The sequence below is a fragment of the Rattus norvegicus genome, chromosome 1 (assembly GCF_021556685.1).
Source record: "Rattus norvegicus strain SHRSP/BbbUtx chromosome 1, alternate assembly SHRSP_T2T, whole genome shotgun sequence".
NCBI lineage: Eukaryota > Metazoa > Chordata > Mammalia > Rodentia > Muridae > Rattus > Rattus norvegicus.
The window spans coordinates 60594298-60621230 of NC_141534.1; the positions used below are offsets into that span (position 1 = coordinate 60594298).

Here is a 26933-nt window from a genome sequence, read left to right on the forward strand (position 1 = left end):
CCCTAAGTAAGTCACTTTCTACCACAGATTACGAGGTTAATTGAGTGATGTCATCACCTGAGGAGACATGGCCTCTTATTAAGGTTCTAATGTCCTAAGTAATTGCAGGCTCTCTTCTGGCCTAGGCATTGGCTATAATATTAATCTTCCCAGTGTCTTTTTCTCTGTAAACTGTACATTTTGCATTTCTATTTGCCCCATTTGCTCTTTTTCATTGAAGTCCTATACCTCAGTATAACAGAGGCCATACTGGGCTCTCTTCAAATTTTCATCGAAGAAATTTGTTTATTACTTTTTAATTTAGCCTCAGGTAGGTTTTTACGATGTGGGCGGAAGGAAGCCACATTTTTGTAAAAGCATCATACAAATTATCCCAGACCAGTTACAAGTATTATTGCCTTCTGAATCCACTTGTCCTGGGCTTCCACATTCTGAATACGTCTTGGCACTCCTGACTCCCAAGCTCCTGCCAGTATACCCCATTAAACTCTTCTTAGAGCACTGGGCCACTTCTAGTTCAAAGTTCTGAATTCTTGCATATTTTCCAAAACAAGTAACAAGCACAAACTGGCAAGGTCAGGTATCACAGAGCAAGAGTCCACTCTATTACATCCCCTTCTGCATTAGTTACCTTTGTATTTCTGTGACAGATATGCCATGAGCACAGCAAACTATAAAACATGTAGGCGATTAGTGATCCTATTTCACAGACCACCTGTTACCACAGGTTAAGTTCCATGACTACAGGGCACAGTGGAAGGAGCAGGAAGCAGAGGACTCACATCTGGAATCACAAGTACAAAGCAGAGAGTGCACATGGAGTGGTGCAGTGCACTAAAACCTCAAAGCCCAGCCCCACTGGCATTCTTTCTCCAGCAAGGGCACACCTCCTGAGTCTTCCCAAACAGAGTCACCAACTGGGAAAGGAGTACTCAAATGCCCGAGACAGTGGAGGATAGCTCATGCAAAATGTCATGATGATTCAGGAATTCGAATCAGTAACATAGAGAACCTTCACTCTGGGTCAATGTGTGTTGCTGCAAAGCCAGAAAGCTGCTCTCCCTCCTCTTGAACATAAGATGTGGATTAAGTACAAATGTAAACAAGCATCTCCATGGAAAATCAACAGCCCTGTTAATCTGGTAATACTTATAGGATAAGTCCAGAGGTGCTGGATACTTAAATCACAGAAGAAGCCAACACAAACTCAAACCGTTTAGTCTATAGGAATAAAAATACCACAGAAACCAAAATGGGTAACGATATGGAGCAAACGCTCACTCACTCAGCAGATAAAATTACACCTAGCCCTTACTCACAGACCTACTTCATAAACAGTGTACATTCTGCTGGTACCTACTCAACACAATCCTAAATGCTGCAATCAAACCAAATGGTTTCTTACTTTGTTGAGTAGGACTTAAAAACACTGAAGTACTCTGAAGGAGGTTAATGGAAACTTCTCAGGGCCTGGGGAAGATGGCTAAGGGAGTACAGATTAACAAAGCAACACAACCCAATTTCCCCACCAGCAAGCAGAAACCGGCCTGATGTCAGTTGCCAATTCCTGAGGGTTTAAGAGAAGCCTACAGACTGGAAGGACAGAGGTAGGTGAGATTAAAGTACAGTTACACTGAATGCTCACTTGAGGAATGGGAAGGGTAGCAACCTGAAAGTGCTCGTGTGTGTTTGTGTGTGTGTGTGTGTGTGTGTGTGTGTGTTCCATGCATGTGTTTCTGTGTGCGTGTGGTTGGGTTGTTGCTGTTGTGTGCTTAATTTGAGACAGAGTGTTACCACAAACTGAAGCTGTCCTAAAACTCACCCTGTACACAAGGGTGGTTTGGACAGTAAAGAGACCTTCTCTCTCCTGACAGGGGGATTAATGATGTGTAGCACAAGCTATGTGTGAATGTAAATTTCAAAATCTGAAGATTTTATAAATCTCCTTTGGCTTGCTTTAACAATGCTGGTGATTATAGCAATACATGGTACACAGAGGACAGAACAGAATATATAGTGTGAGCTTTTGAGATGGTTCAGAGGTGAAAGGAATAGCTGATGATCTGAGTTTAGTTCCAGAGGCACTGTTAATAATCAAACACAAATGTAGCCGACTTTTATCCTGTGTAAAAATCAGTCAGGGCATCCACTCATCTAAAGTCTGGAAGCTGGGGAAGGGAACATGGAAAATGAATATCCTAGTAAGAGCACCATTGGAAGGGGAAGCCCTGGGTCCTGCTAAGACTGAACCCCCAGTGAACTAGATTGTTGGGAGGTGGTCGACAAGGGGGGGAAGGATGGGGAGGAGGGAAGGGGATGTTTGCACGGAAACTGGGAAAGGGAATACTGGAAATGTATATAAAAATACTCAAGTTTATATATATATATACACACACACACACTGAGGTCAACCCAAGATAGGGCATAGAGCAATCCACACATCATGGGATTCAACGGGGCATTTTATGAAAGAGCTATTTCCCAGGAGCACACCTGTGTGTCAAGGCCTCCCTTCCAGCTAGGCCTTTGGAATCTCCAGGGCTAAACACTGTCTCTTCCTTTGCAGAAGTGAAACATAATAAAAATTCACACTTCACAGTACAGTGAATAGCAGTAATCGCGAAAGGTGTAAATAGAACCGATGAGTACCAGAGTATGTGGATTGATGTTATATGAAATGTGTTTGGATGCCGTGCAGTATCCTCTTCCATGTACCTACATACTGAGCAACGACCCTGTACAATTTCTCTCTAGACAGAACCATCTGGAATTCACTCACTGAGGGACTTATGCCCTGGAGTGGCAGCTAAAGGTAGGACTTGTGCAACCATGTCACGAAGCGAAGAGACAGAGATGCCTGGATTAAATGGAGAGAAGCAGATTGGAATGGTGGAGAGGCTAACCTGCCAACAACTCCAAACCCCCAGCAGGATGACAATGGAGAACAGCGAGCAGTTTCCCAGCCAGCCTCACTCACCATAGCCAGACTTCTTCCAGTCCTTCCATTTTCCCAAGGAAAGAAAAGTTCAAAAAGCAGGGGCAGGGAAAGAAAAACTGCTCTACTCTCAGGAGCCAAGGGCAAATCCCCTGGCACCTCCCTGTCTGAGCCCATAAGCAGAGACAGCCCAGTCCTGGGATCATCTCTAGAGGCTCAGGACCCAGGCAGATGAGCCCTTGAATCACAAAGGGTTCCTCTACAGCATTCTATGGCTGTCAGTCCTGAGTCCCTGAGCCTGAGGTGCTCTGCACAGCTATTCAGAGAAGCCTTCTCCTGATCTCTGTACAAAGATCTCTGTGTTGGATGTCAAAGGAGAGTGTCCACCCAGCATGGGTGGGGCTCTGGCCCTCTAATCTGTTGGTCCATGTTAACTTCTCCACAGAGAAAGCTTATGAGCTTTGCTGATGCATCCATTAGGCGTTTGGGGGATTCAAACTCAAGTCTCTGCCTAGTCCTGCAGCTTTGTCTCAGGTGTTTGATGATAACCTAGAGCCTTTCTGAGGACTTATGAGAACAGTGTCCTCTTGATGGGTCAGTTTAGAAACAGCTTTGTCTTTAAAAAAAGAAAACTATACCATCAGTTTGAGGCTAATCTTTCAGTATTCAAAGATAACGTGACACCCTGAGTGTAGACATCAGGACTTTAAAGCAGGATGCAGAGTAAACATTCAAAACAGAGAACTATGGACAGCTAAACATCTTACAGGGTTTTATTTCTAACAGCCTAAAGTCTTTCCATAGCCCATAGAAGCCATGGTCTCAGAGTCCTTCCCAACCATGTTGACAGGTCCTATTGTGACCTCATGCGGAGCGATTGTGAGGCGGCCCAGCAAACACATATTAAGCTGTTGCCAGGTCTGGAATTCTTTGAGTGTTTTGAGAGGAGGTGTGGAGTGGAGCCCTCTGCGACTTGGTTGTATCTAGTGAGCTGTGTGTGGTTGTATCGAATTTTACTGAACTGTGTATATGTGTATGTATCAGTGTGTGTAAGAGAGTGTGTGTTGACAGATTGGCCTGTGTGTGAGTGCGTGTACACTTTTGCCTGTGTGTTTGTCAGTATATGTAGGAGTGTGTGAGTTTACAGGTTTGTATGTGTGTATGTGTTTGTATGTGTGTATGTCTTCTTGTGAGTATGTGTATCCCTGTGTGTATGTGTGTATGTGTCTGACGTGTGTTTTTCCAGGTTTGCTTGTGTGTAAGTATGCGTGTTTTGTGTGAATCTGGGTGTTTGTAAGAGTTTGTGTGAGTATAAGTTCACTTCTGTGTATTTCTGTGTGTGTGCCTATGTGTGTGCCTGTGCCTGTGTGAGTGCCTGTGTGTGTGTGTGTGTGTGTATGTGTGTGCACGTGCCCATCCCCTTTTGCCCCTTGTATCTATATTACCTGCACCTCAGTGCAAGAGAGTGTAGAGGCCAGAAGTCACCCTGGCTGCTGTTCCTGAGGCAGGTTCTCAACCGTATTTTCAAGACAGGCTCTCTCACTGGCCTGCAGCTGCCCAAGTATCTGGGCTGGCTGACCAGTCGCTCCCAGGCATTTGGTATGCCAGCCCCATAATATCAGTTTAAAGGCCTATGTAGATGGCTGGCTGCCTATTTCTTGATTGATTGATTTTTGGATGACTTCAAGAGAAAGAATTAGGTCACATATTGCCACGCCACTGGCTATTTCCTTATTGGGGTTTTGTTTTTTGTTTTATTTATTTATTTATTTATTATGGATTGCTGGTTTCATTTTTTAGTGGTTTTTATGTTCTCACATGCTATATTACTGCTTTGATTATTTACGGTTCTGCAGTCGGATGATTAACTCTATCTCCATTTTCAATGCCCTGCGGTTTCATCCTTTTACATTATTCCTGTTTCTCTATTTATTGAGTACAAGTAATCATTGGCGTAGACTTGATATAAATTTGCCCTTTGTGACACTTTGACTCTTCGGCCTTTGTTTAAGGTTTACTATTCACTGATATTTAACTGCCTTATTCCTTGTGGTTGGTTAATTTTAATTTTCAGTATTTTGCTCTGGAGAGTTGTGGATTTTTGTGGATCACTAGGTCCTGAAATTCAATGGAGTTTTCCCTTAAGTGTTGGCTTTTTACATTTGTTTGTTTTGTCTTATACTCAGTCTTTCTCCTCTCATTTCTTTTATCTGACCTTTTTCTTCAAACAATCCATTCACAGTATTGATCAGCTTTGGCCGCCCAATCCTATTGTAGTATAACGATTTTTATTTTCATCATTACATTTAGTATTTGTGTGCTCTTGGCTTTCTCTTTTGGGGATGGTTATTTGGGTGGCTTTTACTGATGATTCTTCATATTTCCCCCTGTTCATAATTTTACTCTATTTTTCTAGTCTAGTCTTTTCTTTGTTATTATTTTTTTCTTTTTGTTTCGTTTGTTTCTTTTAGGTTCCACATTTGTAATTTTAGTTCCTGAATTGCTCCATCTTTTTCATTATTTGATTCCATTTGTTTGTTATTTTTAGGTAGCATTAGTACTGATAAAATGCCTACAGAGACTGAGGAGGAGTTACCACCTTCTAGTCCCGATCCCAGTATCTCTCAGGAGGGAACCTTTCATTCCCAATATAAAGTACTGAAGACTATTGGAAAAGGAAGCTATGCCAAGGTCCTCCTGGCCCACCACCAGCTCACAGGAACCCCAGTGGCGGTCAAAGTTCTCCGAAAGAACAAGCAGTGGTTCCGGCCAGCCATGACAGAAGAAAACATAATGAGAAAGATCAAGCACCACAACATTGTTTCTCTCTTACAAGTCATTGAAAACAAAACTAGAATATACCTCATAATGGAGCTGGTGGAAGGCCAACAACTCTACCAGTACATCAGAGAGTCAGGGCACATAGAGGAGGATGAGGCCCGGCAAATATTTGAACAGATATTATCAGCAGTGAGCTACTGCCATGGAAAGGGGATTGTTCACCGAGACCTCAAACTGGACAATATAATGATTGATAAAAACAAAAAGGTCAAAGTCATCGACTTTGGGCTTAGCACCGAAACACAACCTGGACAAATGCTAAACCAGCACTGCGGTGCATATTCTTTTGGTTTCCCGGAACGCTTCCTTGGACTTCTGTATGACGGGATGAAGAATGATATGTGGACAATAGGAGTGGTCTTGTATTATATGGTAGTGGGAAAGCTCCCATTTGATTCTGTGATCATCCAAGAATTACAAAAACAAGTTGTTGCAGGGGTGTATCCTGCCCCCTGTGGGGTTTCAGAAGAACTGGAGAACCTCCTTAGTGAATTACTAACAGTAAATCCAATGTATAGACCAACAGCCAGCGAGGTGATGAAACACGCCTGGTTCAAAGAACACGGGAAGGGGTTCACAGTTCGTTGTGAAGAACTGCTTCCCCTCAGGCCAGACCCTGAAATTTTGGGTGCGATGAAATGCATGGGATTTCAAGCCTCTGTAATAAAATACTCCCTAATAAAAAGAAAAATATAATGTGGAAATGGCAACTTATTGCTTCCTACAACAGCAGGCTCTCCCGGGGTATGGCTGCAAGCCCAGGCACAGCAAGTGAGTCCCATTGCAGCCCCATTTCCTAGCCTTGATCCTGCTGCTGCTTTTAGATTACAAAGAAAGAGGAGTGGAAGCTTGCCAGTCCTTGACACCTTGCAGGTGTCATTCTCCCAAGGTCACATATCTCATTATGGCCAGAAGGTTCATACAAAAGGAGGAAGAAAGTCCACTGTGGCTGGTCGTCTCAGGCCACTATCGATGACACCTACACAGGACCACTATCACAAATGTGCCATGAGTGTCCCATACATTCGAACAACAAGCATCTTCAGTGAGAAGAGTAGCAACAAGGAAATAAAAGAAGATAATCTAGTCTCCCACAGAGCCCCATTAGAGGATAAGCCCATCTCCAGCAGGGTCCGGCAGAGAGGTTTTAAGGTGTGGACCATGAATATAGCAAATGCCCTGATTAATCTTTGTTGCTGCTTGCCAGGGAGAAAGAAACCTCGCCTGGGGCAGAACAGCATCTCACCCGAGAAATGAACCACAGGGAGAGTCCAGAGAACAAGCAGCAGGCATAGCCCAGGTATCTTTGTGCTTTGTCCTTTCCAGTTTGCTCTATGCTCCTCCTTCCTCTTGTCTCTGGTTTCCATTTTCCCCACAATTCTTACCTTGTATCTTCTCTAAGTTCTTTTATGAGGTTTCCCCAACACCAAGCCTTCTCCCTCTTCTTGATTTCTCCTCTTCCCAGCAGGGACTCAATATGAATTCCCCACTCTACAGAGTTTTCTTGTTGACCCATCCCTTCAGATGGACTACAGCTCCCCCTTAGGCCAATAGCTCCCACAGGGTGAGGACTAGAGATTCATGGGCTCATGGACTCATCCATGGGCTACTGGTTCTAGCACATGTGGTCATCAATCACAAGTGCTGCAGAACAGAGTCTTATGTTTTCAAATGTAACATCCCACTCCTTTAAGCCTTAAAATTAATAACAAGGTTTGTCACTGAATAAGTATCAACAACCTAGTTTGTTGGTTATTGTTGATGGTCAGAATCCTGCATGCATGCATATTGTTTTGCATACTGATTTTTTCATTCCTAAGACCTAGCAATTGATATATATATATATATATATATATGTAACATTTCTAAATGATTTCTTTCAAAAATCTTAACTGAGAAGTAGAAGAGAAGATTTGATAAAATAATAAGGCAATCAAAGCTCCAAATGGTAATCTAAGTATTCTACTGCATAAGATTTTTGCTTAGAATAAATTGACTTTTTTTCTCTCACAGTGCCATCTTGAAATTCTGTCATGTCCTGAGAATAAACAGGAGGTGATTTCAGACACATGGCCAAGGAAAAGACACCAGTAGAAGCTACAGCACCAACAGGAGAAACAGCAATAGCACCAGCAGCATTAGCAGCAGAAGAGGAGGAGGAGGAGAAAGAGGAGGAAGAGGAGGATTCCCCAACACCAATCTCCTCCCTCCTCTTGATTTCTCCTCTTCTCAGCAGGGACCCAATATGAATGATGAGTTCCCCACTCTACAGAGTTGTCTTGTTGACTCATCCCTTCAGATGTACTCCATCTCCCCCTTAGGCCAATAGCTCCACAGGGTGAGAACTAGAGGGTCATGGGATCATGGACTCTTCCATGGGCTACTAATCCATAGAGAAATGGGCCTGTAATACCAGACACTCAAGACACACAGTAGGTAGGGGGATCAGAACTTCAAGGCTAGCCTGGTCTACATCATGAGTTTAAGATCAAGAATCGACAAATGGGATCTCATAAAACTGCAAAGCTTCTGTAAGGCAAAGGACACTGTGGTTAGGACAAAACGGCAACCAACAGATTGGGAAAAGATCTTTACCAATCCTACAACAGATAGAGGCCTTATATCCAAAATATACAAAGAACTCAAGAAATTAGACCGCAGGGAGACAAATAACCCTATTAAAAATGGGGTTCAGAGCTAAACAAAGAATTCACAGTTGAGGAATGCCGAATGGCTGAGAAACACCTAAAGAAATGTTCAACATTTTAGTCATAAGGGAAATGCAAATCAAAACAACCCTGAGATTTCACCTCACACCAGTGAGAATGGCTAAGATCAAAAACTCAGGTGACAGCAGATGCTGGCGAGGATGTGGAGAAAGAGGAACACTCCTCCATTGTTGGTGGGATTGCACACTGGTACAATCATTCTGGAAATCAGTCTGGAGGTTCCTCAGAAAATTGGACATTGAACTGCCTGAGGATCCAGCTATACCACTCTTGGGCATATACCCCAAAAATGCCACAACATATAAAAAAGACACGTGCTCCACTATGTTCATCGCAGCCTTTATTTATAATAGCCAGAAGCTGGAAAGAACCCAGATGCCCTTCAACAGAGGAATGGATACAGAAAATGTGGTACATCTACACAATGGAATATCACTCAGGTATCAAAAACAATGACTTTATGAAATTCGTAGGCAAACGGGTGTAACTGGAAAATATCATCCTGAGTGAGGTAACCCAATCACAGAAAAACACACATGGTATGCACTCACTGAGAAGTGGCTATTAGCCCAAATGGTTGAATTACCCTAGATGCCTAGAACAAATGAAACTCAAGACAGATGATCAAAATGTGAATGCTTCACTCCTTCTTTAAAAGGGGAACAAGAATACACTTGACAGGGAATAGAGAGACAAAGATTAAAACAGACAGAGAAGGAACACCCATTCAGAGCCTGCCCCACATGTGGCCCATACATATACAGCCATCCAATTAGACAAGATGGATGAAGCAAATAAGTGCAGGCTGACAGCCGGATGTAGATCGCTCCTGAGAGACACAGCCAGAATACAGCAAACACAGAGGCGAATGCCAGCAGCAAACCACTGAACTGAGAATAGGACCCCCGTTGAAGGAATCAGAGAAAGAATTGGAAGAGCTTGAAGTGGCTCGAGACCCCATATGAACAACAATGCTAAGCAACTAGAGCTTCCAGGGACTAAGCCACTACCTAACTGGACTGACCCTGGACTCTGACCTCATAGGTAGCAATGAATATCCTACTAAGAGCACCAGTGGAAGGGGAAGCCCTGGGTCTTGCCAAGACTGAACCCCCAGTGAACTAGATTGTTGGGGGGAGGGTGGCAATGTGGGGAGGATGGGGAGGGGAACACCAATAAAGAAGGGGAGGGGGGAGGGGGATGTTTGCCTGGAAACCGGGAAAGGGAATAACACTTGAAATGTAAATAAGGTGGGGTTGGGGATTTAGCTCAGTGGTAGAGTGCTTGCCTAGAAAGAGAAAGGCCCTGGGTTCTGTCCCCAGCTCCGGAAAAAAAAAAAAAAAAAAAAAAAGAACAAAAAGAAATGTAAATAAGAAATACTCAAGTTAATAAAAAAAAAAACAGTGGGGAAAAAAGGCAGCATCAATGCACAGCAGCATTCCTCACACCACACAATCAGTGCACAGCAGCATCCCTCACACCACACAGTCAGTACACAGCAGCATTCCTCACACCACACAGTCAGTGCACAGCAGCATTCCTCACACCACACAGTCAGTGCACAGCAGCATTCCTCACACCACACAGTCAGTGCACAGCAGCATTCCTCACACAACACAGTCAGTGCACAGCAGCATTCCTCACACCATATTCAATGAACTGCAGTGTTCTTCACACCACACAGCATCCACAGCCATGAGCATCTGCACACTCTTTCACAAAGCTCGAGTGCAGAATGCCCTTCACTGATTCCTTTAAAACAAATACTGGCCACATCTGCAACACTGCCTTGGACAACGACTTAACATACATTTCCAGTTTATACCGGCCAGCACCCTATGCAAAAACAAGGTCAGAACAGCACAATGAAATCACACAGCAGGAAATGAGCAAAATCCTACCCACGTATACCCTGGAATCTTGACTAGTTAGGAAAATTTCTATTTTATGGTTCCAAACTTCTAAGAAAAATACTCCTGTAAAATGGACAATTGGGTCAGAAAATGCCTATGGACTTGGAATACTCAAAATGATTATTTATAAAGTCTAAAACAGCTACAAATCTAAAGGAATGAGAAACATAACAAGTGACCAGCCCTTACCCACATCAGGACAGAAAACCAGCTTGGTACTAAATAATCCAGCATCTGCCTTCTCTATCTTCCATTTAAACATAATTTATAAATTATAAAACAAGAAATTAACTTCTTGGAGGAAGCAGTTAACAGCATTTTGTAAGGAACTATTATCCAGAAAGTACTCTACTGGAATTCATACCCTGGAACTGAACAGTCAAATGCACTTACAATAGCATTCTATGGAAAGCTAATGAAATGTTTGAGAAAAATCTTAGGTATGGTATATAATTTCAGGATCATCAATATTCTGCTTAGAGATCATAATATAACAACAAAAGAGTTTTTGGATCACATAGGGAAATATTATACAATGCAGTCATGTGCATGAAGCCTTACCCGGACATTACTGGAAGTAGCAAACATTATGTGTATACTTTTGTAGTAACAATAAAAATAACTTACCTTAATAACTGTGAGATAGTATATCATATAATAATGTATCATAAAAAGTGACTTCAACAAATGAAGAAAAATTTCTAAAGAAGGAATCAAGAAGATGTTATTTTATATGCACACCATCTGTATTTCCACCCAGTAGTTAACATTTTAGTTTACCTTTTTCATTGGTGAGACTGGTCCATTTTCTCCCCTGCAGTAGGGAGTAGGGACAAGGCAGCAGTCATCAAGTATGCAGTGTGTTACCGTTTCATAGGCATACAACCTGTGTTTTATTTACATATAAATATATGGATGTGTGTAATAAAATTATGAATAAAGTAATAAATTACATTGTACATTAATATATAAATAGAAATTATATATTATAAAAGAGAATTGTCTTATATAGGGTTCTTTAGAGTCACAGAACTTATGGGTAATCTCTGTACAGAGAGACAATTGGTTGATGACTTGCAGTCTGTAGTCCAACTCCCCAACCATGATCAGCAGCAGGTATGAATGGGAGTCCAAGGATCTAGCAGTGGCTCAGTCCCACAAGGCAGGCAGACAGGCAGGTGAAAAAGAGAGACTCTTCCTTCTTCCAATGTCCTCATGTAAATCCCCAGCAGAAGGTGTGTCCCAGGTTAAAGGTGCATACAACCACAGCTGGATCTGGGACTTGCTTTGTCCCAGGTGACCTTGAACTCAGAGACCTCCTTGCCTTAAGCTCCTGAGATTCCTAGCCACTTTGCCTCATGATCTCCATGCCAAGATGCAGTTCAGAAACTTGTATCTCCCAGCCTCAACATCAGGATCAAGGGTGAGCTTTACAATTCTGGGTTGTAGTTCATTCCACTTATAGTCAAGTTCACAACTAGGAATAGCCACTACGAGTATATACGATGTGTCATTATACATGCACAATATATATATATATATATATATATACATATATATATATATATATATATATATATAAATATTTGAAAACACCACAACATTTTATTAGTATATGAGTAAAGTGACAGATGTGGCATTTGTCTGCACATCATGCATGGGTGGGAGAAGAAATTATAAGCCCTTGCATCAAATGAGGAGCTGCAGTTAACAGCAGCTGATAGAAATTCATTCTTCCTTGGGGGAAGGCCATTGGTACGACTCCCAGTGAACAGCTGTACACACAGTATGCAAGCCTGACCAGGTCTAACAGGGCTTAATGAGATACAAAAAATGTGTTTATGTGTATTTCTGTACACACACACACACACACACACACACACACACACACACACACACACAGAGGGGTGGTTTAGTGGTGCTGACTTTTAACCCAGGATCTGATTCAGGTGGACCTCTGTGAGTTCTAGACTAATCTGATTTACACAGCCAGTCCCAGACTAACCAGGGCTATAGAGTTAAAAGAGGGATTCTGAGAGGAATCTTTTAGAATTTGAGGGAGAGTAGTTAGGGTTGATAAGACCATATTTTACTGTATAGATGTATGGAAATTTAAATAAGTGAGAAAATACATGAAGTAACTGAGAGGAAAAAAGTACACTCAATAATGGCAACTTTTTGAACTGACTTTTGACCAGTTACTTGGTAAAGCTGAAATAAATATGCCTTTAACTGATTTCATCTATGGCAATGCCACTTTCCTTGAGTCAAAACACTTAACATAGATGATTGGAAATGACCTTGAAATCACAGTTACCCTCAGCATCCATGGGCTACATTGAAAATTTATAGTTCTGATTAAGAAGCTGGAAGATATTTCATAACTTTTTATTATCCACTGCGGATTATTTTATAGATCTATAGAATTCCACAACTCAGCTGTTAATTTATTCAATTTCCCCGTAAACATCCATGATATAGTAATGATGCCCTAATCTCTTTGAACAGGTGCTCTGGTGCAGAGTTTGCCTGAGATAGCCCAACAGATGCATCCTCTCTTGTCTCCTTCTAGAGAGCTTCATGACTCTGCTGAACAGAATATAAAGTTGGTTATTTGTTTGGATTTTACTTGGGATTTTTGTTTTTAGCCTTTTCCCTGATATCTTTCCATGATATATATTCTATTTTTCTAACTTTGATTTTAGTTCATTTCAAGCACATTATGCTACATGCAATTTTAAAATAACCCAGCACTAAGTCTGGCTAAACACAAGCATCAGAGTTTCACACAGCCTCCATGGCTACTTCTATGCACTTGTTACTCTGCATCCTAAGGCTCGATTGCTAAGCCGATTGAGAACCAGTTTAACATAAAATACCTTGACTACTCAAGATGAAATTGCTCTTTGTTTGAGCATGTGAAAAGATAGTCTATTTATGAGCCAAATTTAATAATAACCAATCACCGGAAGTCCCACACCCGCGGATCCCGGCCCGCAGCAGCTCTCTGCTCCCAAACCCTGTGGGAGAGAGACCTCACCGCCTGATCAGGTGGGCACTCCTGAGGCTGCAGAGCGGAGGAGACCACCAACACTGCCCACCCCTGCCCACATCCCTGGCCCAAGAGGCAACTGTATAAGGCCTCTGGGTTCCCGTAGGGGAGGGCCCAGGAGCGGCAGGATCCCTGCGCCTGAGACACCGCCGGAACCTGAAGGAAACAGACCGGATAAACAGTTCTCTGCACCCAAATCCCGTGGGAGGGAGAGCTAAACCTTCAGAGAGGCAGACACGCCTGAGAAACCAGAAGAGACTGCACTCTGTGCACATCCAGACGCCAGAGGAAAACACCAAACGTCATCTGGAACCCTGGTGCACGGAGCCTCCCGGAAAGAGCGGCGCAGATCTTCCCAGTTGCTGTCGCTGCGGAGAGGACTTGGGCAGTACCCCACGAGCAAACTTGAGCCTTGGAACCACAGGTAGGACCAACTTTTCCCCTGCAAGAAACCTGCCTGGTGAACTCAAGACACAGGCCCACAGGAACAGCTGAAGACCTGTAGAGAGGAAAAACTACACGCCCGAAAGCAGAACACTCTGTCCCCATAACTGGCTGAAAGAAAACAGGAAAACAGGTCTACAGCACTCCTGACACACAGGCTTATAGGACAGTCTAGCAACAGTCAGAAATAGCAGAACAAAGTAACACTAGAGATAATCTGATGGCGAGAGGCAAGCGCAGGAACCCAAGCAACAGAAACCAAGACTACATGGCATCATCGGAGCCCAATTCTCCCACCAAAGCAAACACGGAATATCCAAATACACCAGAAAAGCAAGATCTAGTTTCAAAATCATATTTGATCATGATGCTGGAGGACTTCAAGAAAGACATAAAGAACTCCCTTAGAGAACATGTAGAAGCCTACAGAGAGGAATCGCAAAAATCCCTGAAAGAATTCCAGGAAAACACAATCAAACAGTTGAAGGAATTAAAAATGGAAATAGAAGCAATCAAGAAAGAACACATGGAAACAAACCTGGACATAGAAAATCAAAAGAAAAGACAAGGAGCTGTAGATACAAGCTTCACCAACAGAATACAAGAGATGGAAGAGAGAATCTCAGGAGCAGAAGATTCCATAGAAATCATTGACTCAACTGTCAAAGATAATGTAAAGCGGAAAAAGCTACTGGTCCAAAACATACAGGAAATCCAGGACTCAATGAGAAGATCAAACCTAAGGATAATAGGTATAGAAGAGAGTGAAGACTCCCAGCTCAATGGACCAGTAAATATCTTCAACAAAATCATGGAAGAAAACTTCCCTAACCTAAAAAAAGAGATACCCATAGGCATACAAGAAGCCTACAGAAATCCAAATAGATTGGACCAGAAAAGAAACACCTCCCATCACATAATTGTCAAAACACCAAACGCACAAAATAAAGAAAGAATATTAAAAGCAGTAAGGGAAAAAGGTCAAGTAACATATAAAGGCAGACCTATCAGAATCACACCAGACTTTTCGCCAGAAACTATGAAGGCCAGAAGATCCTGGACTGATGTCATACAGACCCTAAGAGAACACAAATGCCAGCCCAGGTTACTGTATCCTGCAAAACTCTCAATTAACATAGATGGAGAAACCAAGATATTCCATGACAAAACCAAATTTACACAATATCTTTCTACAAATCCAGCACTACAAAGGATAATAAAGGGTAAAGCCCAACATAAGGAGGCAAGCTATACCCTAGAAGAAGCAAAAAACTAATCGTCTTGGCAACAAAACAAAGAGAATGAAAGCACACAAACATAACCTCACATCCAAATATGAATATAACAGGAAGCAATAATCACTATTCCTTAATATCTCTCAACATCAATGGCCTCAACTCCCCAATAAAAAGATATAGATTAACAAACTGGATACGCAATGAGGACCCTGCATTCTGCTGCCTACAGGAAACACACCTCAGAGATAAAGACAGACACTACCTCAGAGTGAAAGGCTGGAAAACAACTTTCCAAGCAAATGGTCAGAAGAAGCAAGCTGGAGTAGCCATTCTAATATCAAATAAAATCAATTTTCAATTAAAAGTCATCAAAAAAGATAAGGAAGGACACTTCATATTCATCAAAGGAAAAATCCACCAAGATGAACTCTCAATCCTCATCTTCGATTGGTTTCCAGATGATGATTGAGAAGCTAATTTAAAAAAAAATGGTGCCAGGTACCACAAGAGTAAGCACTACTTGGCATCTCCTTCCTTGGAGGTCTCACTGTTTAAACATAACAGATTTGATAGCTTGTTGGTAAGGTGAGGTCCAGCTTGTCTCCACTAGGTCATCTTCATGTGAATCCGGTAGTTATACGGTTTTGTTCTAGGGATATTTCATTTTTTTAATAACGGTTTTAGCTGACATTCATGGAGAGAATGAATCCTTAGAAGTGTGCCACTAGTGAAAGGAAATCCTGTCTAGAGTATGTTTCTTTACAAAGCTGTGTCACACCATCCTTTGGGCCCTCTGCTGGAAAAGTAGAATCAAGTCTCAAATAATGCCTTTTAAATTGTATCCTCTAGTATTATAGATGTAGGACAGTACTGTATCATACCTCTGTGGATGTAAAATAGCTTGTACCTGCTTTATGATACGTAGTAGTGACCGTGCTTTATCAGAGCTGTTTTTAATGATGTTGCTCAGAATGTTTTCTTTCCAGATGATGATTGAGAAGCTAATTAAAAAAAAATGGTGCCAGGTACCACAAGAGTAACAGAACTGTGCTGTTTTCTCGTGTTTTGTTTTTTTACTTTTTTTTTTTAATGGAGTGTGCTGGATGTCTCTACAGTTTTGTTCAGATGACTGCAGAACCTGGAAAAGCTGTTGCTGCTGTTGATGCATAACACACTGCTATTATTGGTCTTTTTATATAAATATAAATATATATATACAGATATATAATTTGAATTTTTTGAAACTTTAGCTGTGCTGTCAACTTCGGAAAAAGTATCCCTGTTTACTGTGTTGAGTTGGCACTGTACAGAAATTAACAGCCATATTGGTCTAGAAATGTTGAACTTAAGTTTTTTCCATTTGTACAGGGGTAACACACTGTATTAAATATGTAAGGTCTTATATACGTGGGTTTGATTACAAAAACTAATAAAGTATTCTCTAAATTAAAAAAAAAAGGACTTCTGGGGGAATCACTATTCCTGAAGTCAAGCAGTATTACAGAACAATAGTGATAAAAACTGCATGGTATTGGTACAGAGACAGACAGATAGACCAATGGAATAGAATTGAAGACCCAGAAATGAACCCACACACCTATGGCTACTTGATTTTTGACAAAGGAGCCAAAACCATCCAATGGAAAAAAAGATAGCATTTTCAGCAATGGTGCTGCTTCAACTGGAGGTCAGCATGTAGAAGAATGCAGGTCGATCCATGCTTATCACCCTGTACAAAGCTTAAGTCCAAGTGGATCAAGGACCTCCACATCAAACCAGATACACTCAAACTAATAGAAGAAAAAGTGGGGAAGAATCTGGAACACATGGGCACTGGAGAAAATTTCTGAACAGAACACCAATGGCTTATGCTCTAAGATCAAGAATCGACAAATGGGATCTCATAAAACTGCAAAGCTTCTTCTGTAAGGCAAAAGACACTGTCATTAGGACAAAACAACAACTAACAGATTGGGAAAAGATCTTTACCAATCCTACAACTGATAGAAGGCTTATATCCAAAATATACAAAGAACTCAAGAAGTGAGACTGCAGGGAGACAAATAACCCTATTAAAAATGGGGTTCAGAGCAAAACAAAGAATTCACAGCTGAGGATTATCAAATGGCCAAAAAGCACCTAAAGAAATGTTCAATATCCTTAGTCATCAGGGAAATGCAAATCAAAACAACCCTGAGATTCCACCTCACACCAGTCAGAAATGGCTAAGATAAAAACTCAGGTGACAGCAGAGGTTGGCGAGGATGTGGAGAAAGAGGAACACTCCTCCATTGTTGGTGGGATTGCAGGCTGGTACAACCATTCTGGAAATCAGCCTGTACGTTCCTCAGAAAATTGGACTTTGAACTAACTGAAGACCCAGCTATACCTCTCTTGGGCATGTACCCAAAAGATGCCCCAACATACAACAAAGACACACATAGCACCCTTATTCATAATAGCCAGAAGCTGGAAAGAACCCAGATGTCCTTCAACAGAGGAATGGATACAGAAAATGTGGTACATCTACACATGGAATACTACTTAAACAATTATCAAAAACAATGACTTCATGAAATTCATAGGCAAATGGATGGAAGTGGAAAATATCATCCTGGGTGAGGTAACCCAATCACAGAAAAACACACATGGTATGCACTCATTGATAAGTGGATATTAGCCCAAATGCTCAAATTACCCTAGATGCACAGAACACATGAAACTCAAGAAGGATAACCAAAGTGAGAATGCTTCACTCCTTCTTTAAAAGGGGAACAAGAATACCCTTGGGAGGAGATAGGGAGGCAAAGTTTAGAACAGAGGCAGAAGGAACACCCATTCAGAGCCTACCCCACATGTGGCCCATACATATACAGCCACCCAATTAGACAAGATGGATGAAGCAAAGAAGTGCAGGCCGACAGGAACTGGATGTAGATCTCTCCTGAGAGACACAGCCAGAATACAGCAAATACATAGGCGAATACCATCATTAAACCACTGAACTTAGAATGGGACCCCCGTTGAAGGAATCTTAGAAAGGAATGAAAGAGCTTGAAGGGGCTCGAGACCCCATATGAACAACAATGCCAACCAACCATATCTTCCAGGGACTAAGCCACTACCTAAAGACTATACATGGACAGACCCTGCTCTCCAACTTCATAGGTAGCAATGAATAGTCTAGTAAGAGCATCAGTGGAGGGGGAAGCCCTTTGTCCTGCCAAGACTGAACCACCAGTGAACAAGATTGTTGGGGCGAGGGTGGTAATGGGGGGAGGATTGGGAGGGGAACACCCATCGAGAAGGGGAGGGGGAGGGTCTAGGGGGATGTTGGCCTGGAAACCAGGAAAGGGAATAACAATCAAAATGTAAATAAGAAACACCGAAGTTAATAAAGATGAAAAAAAAAAATAATGGACTAAACCTCTGAACTGTAAGTCAGCCCCAATTAAATGTTGTTTTCCTTAAAAAAAAATAACCAATCATAAGTCTTTGCTCATGCCTTGTGAAGGAATCTTTACCTTTCTTGTTTGGTTCTCTAGAATTTTCTAGTTCTTCAGGGTGGCTCCCTCTGCCCTTTCTGACCCAGAGAACTCTGGAAGGAGTCCAGGGCCTAATTACATTTCCTATAAGCAGAAACATAAGGTCTTTCTCCCAAACTAGCATGTCCTTTAGCCAGTAACCAGAAAGATTTTTAGCTTGACATCTTTCCCAGAAAAATAGTAAAATAACCAGAAAATTCAAAATCACACACATTTTGAAAATTAAATTCTCAACAAAGTAACTAAACCAAACAAGCACAGTAGAAACCTTTCTTTCCGGCCTTTTCTAATCTGCCAGGCCAGGATATTGAACCCACTTTTGAGAGAACAGGAGCATCCTGTGAGACACTGAGACTTTCCTAGAGGATTTTATCCTCATCCAATCTCTGTTGTCTGCTTTGCAGGTTGTAGTTTTTCTGTTAGCTCAGCTTCTCCCTGCACAGCAGGAGCTCCCAGATAATCTGGGCCCATTTTCCCTGAGTTAGCTCTGAACCTCAGGAGGAATTCCCCAGGTGACTGAGGCCAAAATTGTGTCCTCTTCTATCCAATTAAACCAAATTAGCAACAACTAAACCAAACTTTATTAAAAGCAGGCACCCTTTACTTTCCCTCTCTGCCTGGAGCCATTCATTATACTGATTCTTTTTACAGGAGGAGAACTCAGAGCCTGATTTGGGTCTGTCTATCCCTGTGTTTAAGATTCCCATGTGCTGGAGTCCCTTGACTCATCTCTGCTCATTCAGGAATCTAATTCTCTCATCCCTAGGACAAGAATCCTAACTCCCTAGTGGATTGTTGACTACCACACTCGACGTCATCTATTGCATGTAGTTTTAAATTAAACCCATGCTAATTCATTCTATGCTCTGGTATCAGTGGTTAGGTTCACCCTACATGGCTAGTTCTATGAAGCCATCTTGTCTTGGTTCCTGCTGTTAGTTTGCTACTTTAACCAAACAAATTTTAACTGAAGTGCCTGGAGTGCTGTTGCATTTCTCATCCCACCCACACCCTCTGGCTGGCCTGCAGAAGGCTGGGTAAAGTACCTCTCACAGGACTTGCCTTCGTCATTTGAAATGAAAATACCAGAGATTTATACTAACCAGATTTACATGGGTAAATCTCCAAACCAAAAACGCCAATGCAAGGAACAGAAAACTCAATAATATAACGACAAAGTGTGCGATTAGATTGGACAAATACACCTCTACACCACTCTATTGCCCATTTATGAAATCTCTAGCTATTTGTGGCTCCTCCAGGCCACAGGGGTCTGCTCCATTTTCAACCTCTTCCTCCTCCATCTCCTTCTTGCCCACATCCTCCATCTCTATTTTTCTTTCTCTCCCTTTTCCAATGCATTCTGCTCTACCTTTCCCTTCCATTGTCCAATCAGAGGAAGTAACCTTTATTTGGCTAAATACTATTTCACCTGACATCATCTGAATATGTGATCTATTGCACTACAGGTCCACCTTGTTGGGAAAGCAAAAATACAAAGAGCAATCCACAAGACATTTTGCTCATTTTGAGTTAACACATATAGTAATTTCACTACATCTTTTTCATCATTTTTATTCTATTCTTATTAAGTTATTTCTAGGGAATATTTGTAGTTTTTAACTAAAATGCTTACACATAGTAAGGAGGAGTTACAACACCCTAGACCTGAGCAGAATCTCCTCTGAGGAGGTATACTTCCACTGTCAATACAAAGACTTAAGGACCATGGGACACAGGAGCAACACCAAGGTCCCAATACCACACCATCAGCTCCCTGGCAGCCCCATGACCATCAAACTGCTTCTAAAGAAGCAATGGTGCCAGCCACTCATGACCAAGGCAGAGACAATGATGATGGTCGACCACCTGAACAGCATCTTATTTCCCCAAGTAAGAGCTCATTGAAGGACAACAGTTTTATGAAAACACCAGAAAATGGGGGTAAGGTAGAGGAGGATAAAGTCAGGCAAATATTTAGGCAAATTAGAGCAACTGTGAGCTAATGCCATGAGCACGGTATAGTACACAGGGAACTCAAACCATATAAGATTATGTTGGACATAAATGGGTAAGTTAAAATCATAGACTTTCTTTCGCCTTAGAACACAAGTTGAACCAGGGCAATGCTGAACTGGCACTGTGGTGCTTTGTCTTTTGGAACTCCTGAACTCTTGCCCAGCAAACTGTATGATAGTCCACAAAATGACATTTGGACCTTAGTTTTACATGGTACTTAAAAAGTTAAGATCTTTACTCTGTATTCATACTAGATTTGAAAAGACTTGTTGTGGCAATTGTATTCTGCCACCTGTTGGGTGTTAGAAGAGATGGATAACCTGCTTAGCCTCTTAATGATACTCAACATGAAATATAGGATGACAGTCACTGATGTGATGATGTAACGCTGGTTAAAGGAAGACCGGAAGGCTTTCTCAAATCCCTATGAGGACTGAGCTCCATCACACAAGACCCTGTAATTGTGGACAACATGGAACATACTGAGTCCAGAGCCTAAGATATTACAATGTATAATCAACCCATGGGATCATGTTGCTTACTGTCCTGGGAAGTTCTCCAGGTGCAAGGCTGAACAACAGAGGCTCACACATTGAGTTCAGTTATTCCCTACCCTTGATGATAATGATTCATTCCCTTTGGGCTCAAGAGGAGTGGAAGCTACCCCACCCTAAGCACACTGGTCTCATCATCCTCCAATGGCTTTCTGTTTCCCTGCGGCCATAAACTGGTCCATGATTAGGCATAAGAGCACCTGGTGCTGCCCTTCTCTCTTCAGGCCACCCCAGATGACACCCACACTGGAGAAACATGCATCCATGCATCCAGTGTCGATGAATACACTAAATAATCAGCCTCACTGAGAAGAACAATGGCAATAAGAACACAGAAGCCAAACTACTCTCCTGGTATGCCTCAGTAGGGAGAAAGTCTGTCCTCAGCTAGTGCCAGCCCAGAGGCTTTAGGGACAGACCAAGCAAAAGTGGTGTTCCTGACACAATGAGGTCCATTGTCAATGGAGGTCCTGGGACAGTGGATGTGCTTCAACAGTTGAGGTCCTCAGAATATAGAGTAGAAGCTATGGAGGTCCCAGGACAGGGGAAGTGCCATATCAATGGTGCTTCGACAACTGTGGAGGTGCTGCAACAGTCGAGTTCCTTCAAATTGGAAGACTTGTGACAGTGGAGTGGCTGAGTTTTTGGAGGTACTGCAAGAGTGGAGGTACTGTGACAGTTGAGGTGCTTCATCAGTTGAGGTCCTGTAACAGTGGAGTTCCTAAGACATTTCAGGTCCTTTGACAGTGGAGTAGCAGCTGGGACAGTGGATATGCTGCTACAGTGGAGGTCTTGAAAAACTTCAACTGATGCACGAGTCAGGATCTTTGACCTAGAAGGTGATGGGACAGTACAGGTGTAGGAGAGCCAGTAGAGGTGTGGCGACAATAGAAATGCTATAATAGTGAAAGCCTTGCAGCACTAGAGGTCCTGTGATAGTGGAAGTGCTTCGACAGTAGACGTACTGTGACAGAGGAGGTCCTGCCAATTCTAGTTTCAGAGGAAATAGATGTCCTGAAAAGTGGAGGTCGTTCAATAGTGGGCTTCATGTGATAGTTGAGGTGCTACCACAGTGAAAGTCCAACATCAGTGGGTGGACACGCTGTGCCAGTTGAGGTAATGGAACTTGGATTTCCTGAGTTATAGGAGGTCCTGTGACAGTGGGATCCTGGGAGAGTAGAGGTGTTGAGACACTGCTCTGTGACATTGGATGACCTTGTGACAGTTTAGGTGCAATGACAATGAAAGTCCAGCAACAGTACACATACTGTGACAGTAGATGTCCTGAAAATTGAGGGTCCTGACAATGCAGCCGCTGTTAGTGAGAAGGTCCTACGACACTGGAAGTCCAGTGATAGTGGAGGTACTGGGACAGAAGCCACACTGGAACAGTGGATGTCCTGCTACAGTGCACATCAAAGTGCTCGTAACGATGATGATTTTTGACCACTCTAACTTCATTTCAAATTCATTTCAATTACGCAAGTAATTGAGTCTGAGACAAGATAATACCTTGTCATGGTGCTACTTGAATGCCACTAGTTTTACAGTTAAGTCTGAAGGTCTAGGCTGTGGCAGAGGAGGTCCTTTGACAGTGATGGCCCTGCAAAATTGGACATCCTACAACACTGGAGCTCCTGCAACAGTGGAGGTCTTGAGACTCTAGATTTACATTGACCTTGCAGGTCCTGCGGCAGTGGAATTTCTCTGCGAGCTGAGGTCCTGCAACATACTAGTTGCTGAGAGAATCAATTTTCTGCAACAGTGAAGGTCCTACAATAGTTCAGGTCCTGAAAAGTTGAGACTTTGTGAGAGTAGAAGTACAGGGAAAGTGTATGTCCTGTGCCAGGAGAGGCCCTGCAATTTGGAGGCCCTGAGAATGTGGAGTTGATTTGACAACAGAGTTTCTACCACACTGGTGTTCCTGTGACAGTGTCCAACAAAGTCCTTGTATTAGAGAAGAAATAATGCCAGCCAGCAATGACCATGGAAGTGATGATGATGGTTGATCACCCCAACATAATCTCGATTCTTCAAGTAATTTAGACCAAAACAATACATCTATTCATGGAGCTGGTTGAAGGGCAACAGCTTTACAAATACACCCAAAATATGGCTACCTAGAGCAAGGCAAGGCCAGCAAAATATTGTGTAAATAATAGCTGTGATGAGCTACTGCTATGGGCACACAATATTTCACAGGCACCTAAAGCCAAAGAATATTCTGTTGTACATCAATGGGAAAGTCAAAATTACCAACTTTGGCCTTAGTATCCCATTCCATTCAGGGTAAATGATGAACCAGCACTGCAGTACTTATACTTTTTGTGTTCCTGAACTCTTCTTTGGCAAATTTTATGACGTTCCAAAGAACTAAATTTGAACCTTAGGTGGAGTTTTATATTTCATGGCAGTCAGAAAGTTTCCATTTGACTCTCTCTTCATTCTAGAGTTGAGAAAACAGGTTGAAGCAGGAGTGTGTGGTGCCTCTGGTGTGGTGTCAGAAGGACCTACTTAGCCTCCTAATGACAGTCAACCCTAGATATAGGCCAAAAGTCACTGTGGTCATGATGCAACCCTAGTTCAACTAAGGCTAGACGCAGTTCCCAAATCCCTATGAGCAACTGATCCCCCTCAGGCCAGACCCTGTAAGTATAAGAGCAATGGAATATATAGGATTCCAAGTGCTGGAAGCTAAGGACACTTCAACTGAACAAAATTATAACCAGACCATGGCATCCTACTTCCTTCTGCAAAGGCAGGAAGTTCACAGGCAAGACAGCACAAAATAGGCTTGGACAGTCAGCACAGTGGAGGTGTGGGGAAAAAGCAGGTGCTAAGACAGTGGATGTCCTGCTACAGTGGCCTCCAAGTCCTTGTGAGGAAGAAGCACTTATGCCATCCAATAATGACCATGGCAATGATGACAATTGTGGTTAACCACTCCAACATCATCTTCAATAATTGAGACGAAAACAAGTAGATACCTTGTCATGAAGCTGTGTGAGGTTCAATGTCTTCATAAATGTATCTGAAAGTATGGCTACATAGTGAAAGACAAGGTATGGGAAATACTTATGCAGATATTACCAGCCTGGATCTACTGTGAGGGGCACAGAATAAATACAGGACTTCAAAACAAATATATGGTGGATAAGAACAATAAAGTCAAAATCATCGACATTGGCCTTAGTACCCAAGACAAACCAGATCAAATGCTGAACCTGTACTACGGTGCTAACACTTTTGATGCCCCTGAACTCTTCCTGGGTTATACTTATGATGGTCCAAAGAACCACATATGAATATTAGTCTTACATTTTATGGTAGCTGAAAAAGTTACCTCTGTTGTAATATAAGAGGTGAAAAGACAGGTTGTGGCAGGTGTGCATCTTGACCACTGTGGGGTGTCAAGAGAGCTAGATGACCTGCTTAGCATTTAATAACAGTCAAACCCAGAAATATCAGTCATAGACATGATAATGCACCCCTGTTTCAAAGAAGATTGGGAGCGTTTCCCAAATCCCTATGAAGAAATGATACCTATCAGGCCACACCCTGGAATTTTGGAAGTAGTGCAACATGTTCCATTCAAAACACAAGACATAAAGATTCTTTACATCAAAGAAAGTCTAAGCGGATCATGGCATCCAACTGCTTACTGGAAGGACAGGCTATTCTGATGCCTGGCTTCATACCCAGGCTCAGACAGTGAGTCTAGTAATGGCTCCATTCCCTACCCTTAATGATTATGCTGCTGTCCCTCTAGGACTGGACTGCAGAGGAGTGGAAACCAACCCACCATTGACACATTGGACTTGTCAACCCCATGGCCTCATTTATGCCTTTGTCCATATTCTAGTCATAGAGCTTTCAGAAGAACCACTGGGACTGGCTTTCTTCTCAGGCCACTACAGATGACCTGGACAAAACATACATGCCAGAGTGTCTTCTTCCTTCATTCAACAAGCAGCCTCAGGCCGAACAGAAGCATCAATGAGAACACAGAAGACAGCCTATTTTCTCTCTGTGCATGAGGAGAGGGCGAGTCTGTCCCCATCAGTGGCTGGCTAAGAGGATTCAAGGGATGGTCCAAGAAATTAGGAATATCCAAATGAAGCAGTGTTCCTGTGCTCAATCAAGCAAGAAAACTCTCCTGGGACAGGACAGTATCTCTCCTGAGAAATGAGGGCTGGAGACAGCATCCAAAAAATCAGCGGCAGGTAGGCAAGGACAGGTACCTTTGTGCTTTGTTCTACCCAGTTTGCTCTGTGTTGCTTAGCTCTGTCTCTGGTATCCATTTCTGCAAAATCGTTTCTGTCTTAACTTTTTAAGTACTGTATAATTCTTCTGACAATTCTTCTCCCTCTTCTAGATTTCTCCTCTTCCGAACAAGGACTCAATATGATTGATGTGTACCCCAGACTTCAGAGTTGTCCTGTTACCCCATGCCTTTACCAGGACGGTATCACCACCAAAAGGAAACGGTTCCCACAAGGTGAGGTCTAGAGGCCTATGGATTCATGCAATCTTCTAGGGGCAACTGATCCTTGCACATATGGCAATTAATCACAAGTGGTTTGGAACAAATTCTTATTTTGTCAAAATAACATCATTCTCCATTAAGCTTCAAAATAAATAACCAGCAAAGCCTTGTAATAAGTGATCGTGGTGTTGATAAAACAATGCAGCACCCGTGACATTGTAGGTCCTTCAACAGTGGAAGCACTGAGAGACATTGTAGTTCGTGCAACAGTGGAGGCACTGAGATAGCGAAGGTCCTTTTACATTCAAGATCATGCAACAGTGGAGGTCCTGAAAGAGTGGGCGTCCTGAGACATTGGAGATGGGATTGGTACAGTGGAGGTCCTGAGACAATGCAGGTGTTGCAAGAATGGATGTCCTGCAACAGTGGAGTTCCTTGCACAGTAAAGGTCCTGCAAAAGGGTTTGTCTTTAGACAGAGGAGGTCCTGCTACAGTGGAATTCCCGTGATAGCTGAAGTTTTGAGACAATGTCAGACCAGGCACAATGGAGATGCTGTGCCAGGAGAGGTTCTACACAAGTCGAGTTGATGATAGAGTGGATGTTCTAAGACAGTGGAGATCTGGTGACAGTGGAGGTCCTGCACCATTGGAGGTTCTGGAACAATCGAGGTCCTGAAACAGTGAAGTTGCTCGGACATTGGAGTTTATGCACCATTGTAGGTCATGTGAGAGTGGAGGTGCTGGGACAGTAAAGGTGATGGGACAATGGAGGTCCTGTGACTGTTTTGGTGCTGCGATATTGGAGGTCCTTCATCAGTTGAGGTCCTGGCACATTTGAGGTCCTGAAATATTGGATGTCCTGCATTATTGGAGGTCCTCAGTCAGTGGAGATGGGCCTGGGACAGCTGAGATCTGGTAAAAATGGGGGTGTTTCCACACTACAGGTCATGCAACAGTAAATGTCCTGATACAATGCAGTTGTTCCAACACTGTAGGTTCTGCAATAGTTGGTTTGCTATAACAGTGTAAGTGGAGATCCTGCATCAACAGAGGTCCTTTGACAGGGAATGCCCTGCAACAGTGAACATCCTTCAACATTGGACGTCCTGCAACAGTGGATGTCATGAGTCAGTGCCATTGAACTGACGGTGGAGGTCCAACAACAGAGGAATTATTG

At 42.5% G+C, this 26933-nt stretch overlaps 1 protein-coding gene across 1 annotated transcript in view; it reads left to right on the forward strand.

Moving 5' to 3' along the window:
• LOC148007061 (sperm motility kinase Y-like) overlaps positions 1-26508 on the forward strand; it is a 36780-nt gene extending 10272 nt beyond the window's left edge. The window contains exons 3-5 of the mRNA XM_087602445.1: positions 5484-6404; positions 25646-25768; positions 26477-26508. Of these exons, the coding sequence (XP_087458571.1) occupies positions 5484-6404; positions 25646-25768; positions 26477-26508 (1076 nt within the window). The remainder of the gene's footprint in view (positions 1-5483; positions 6405-25645; positions 25769-26476) is intronic.
• The last annotated feature ends 425 nt before the right edge of the window (positions 26509-26933 follow it).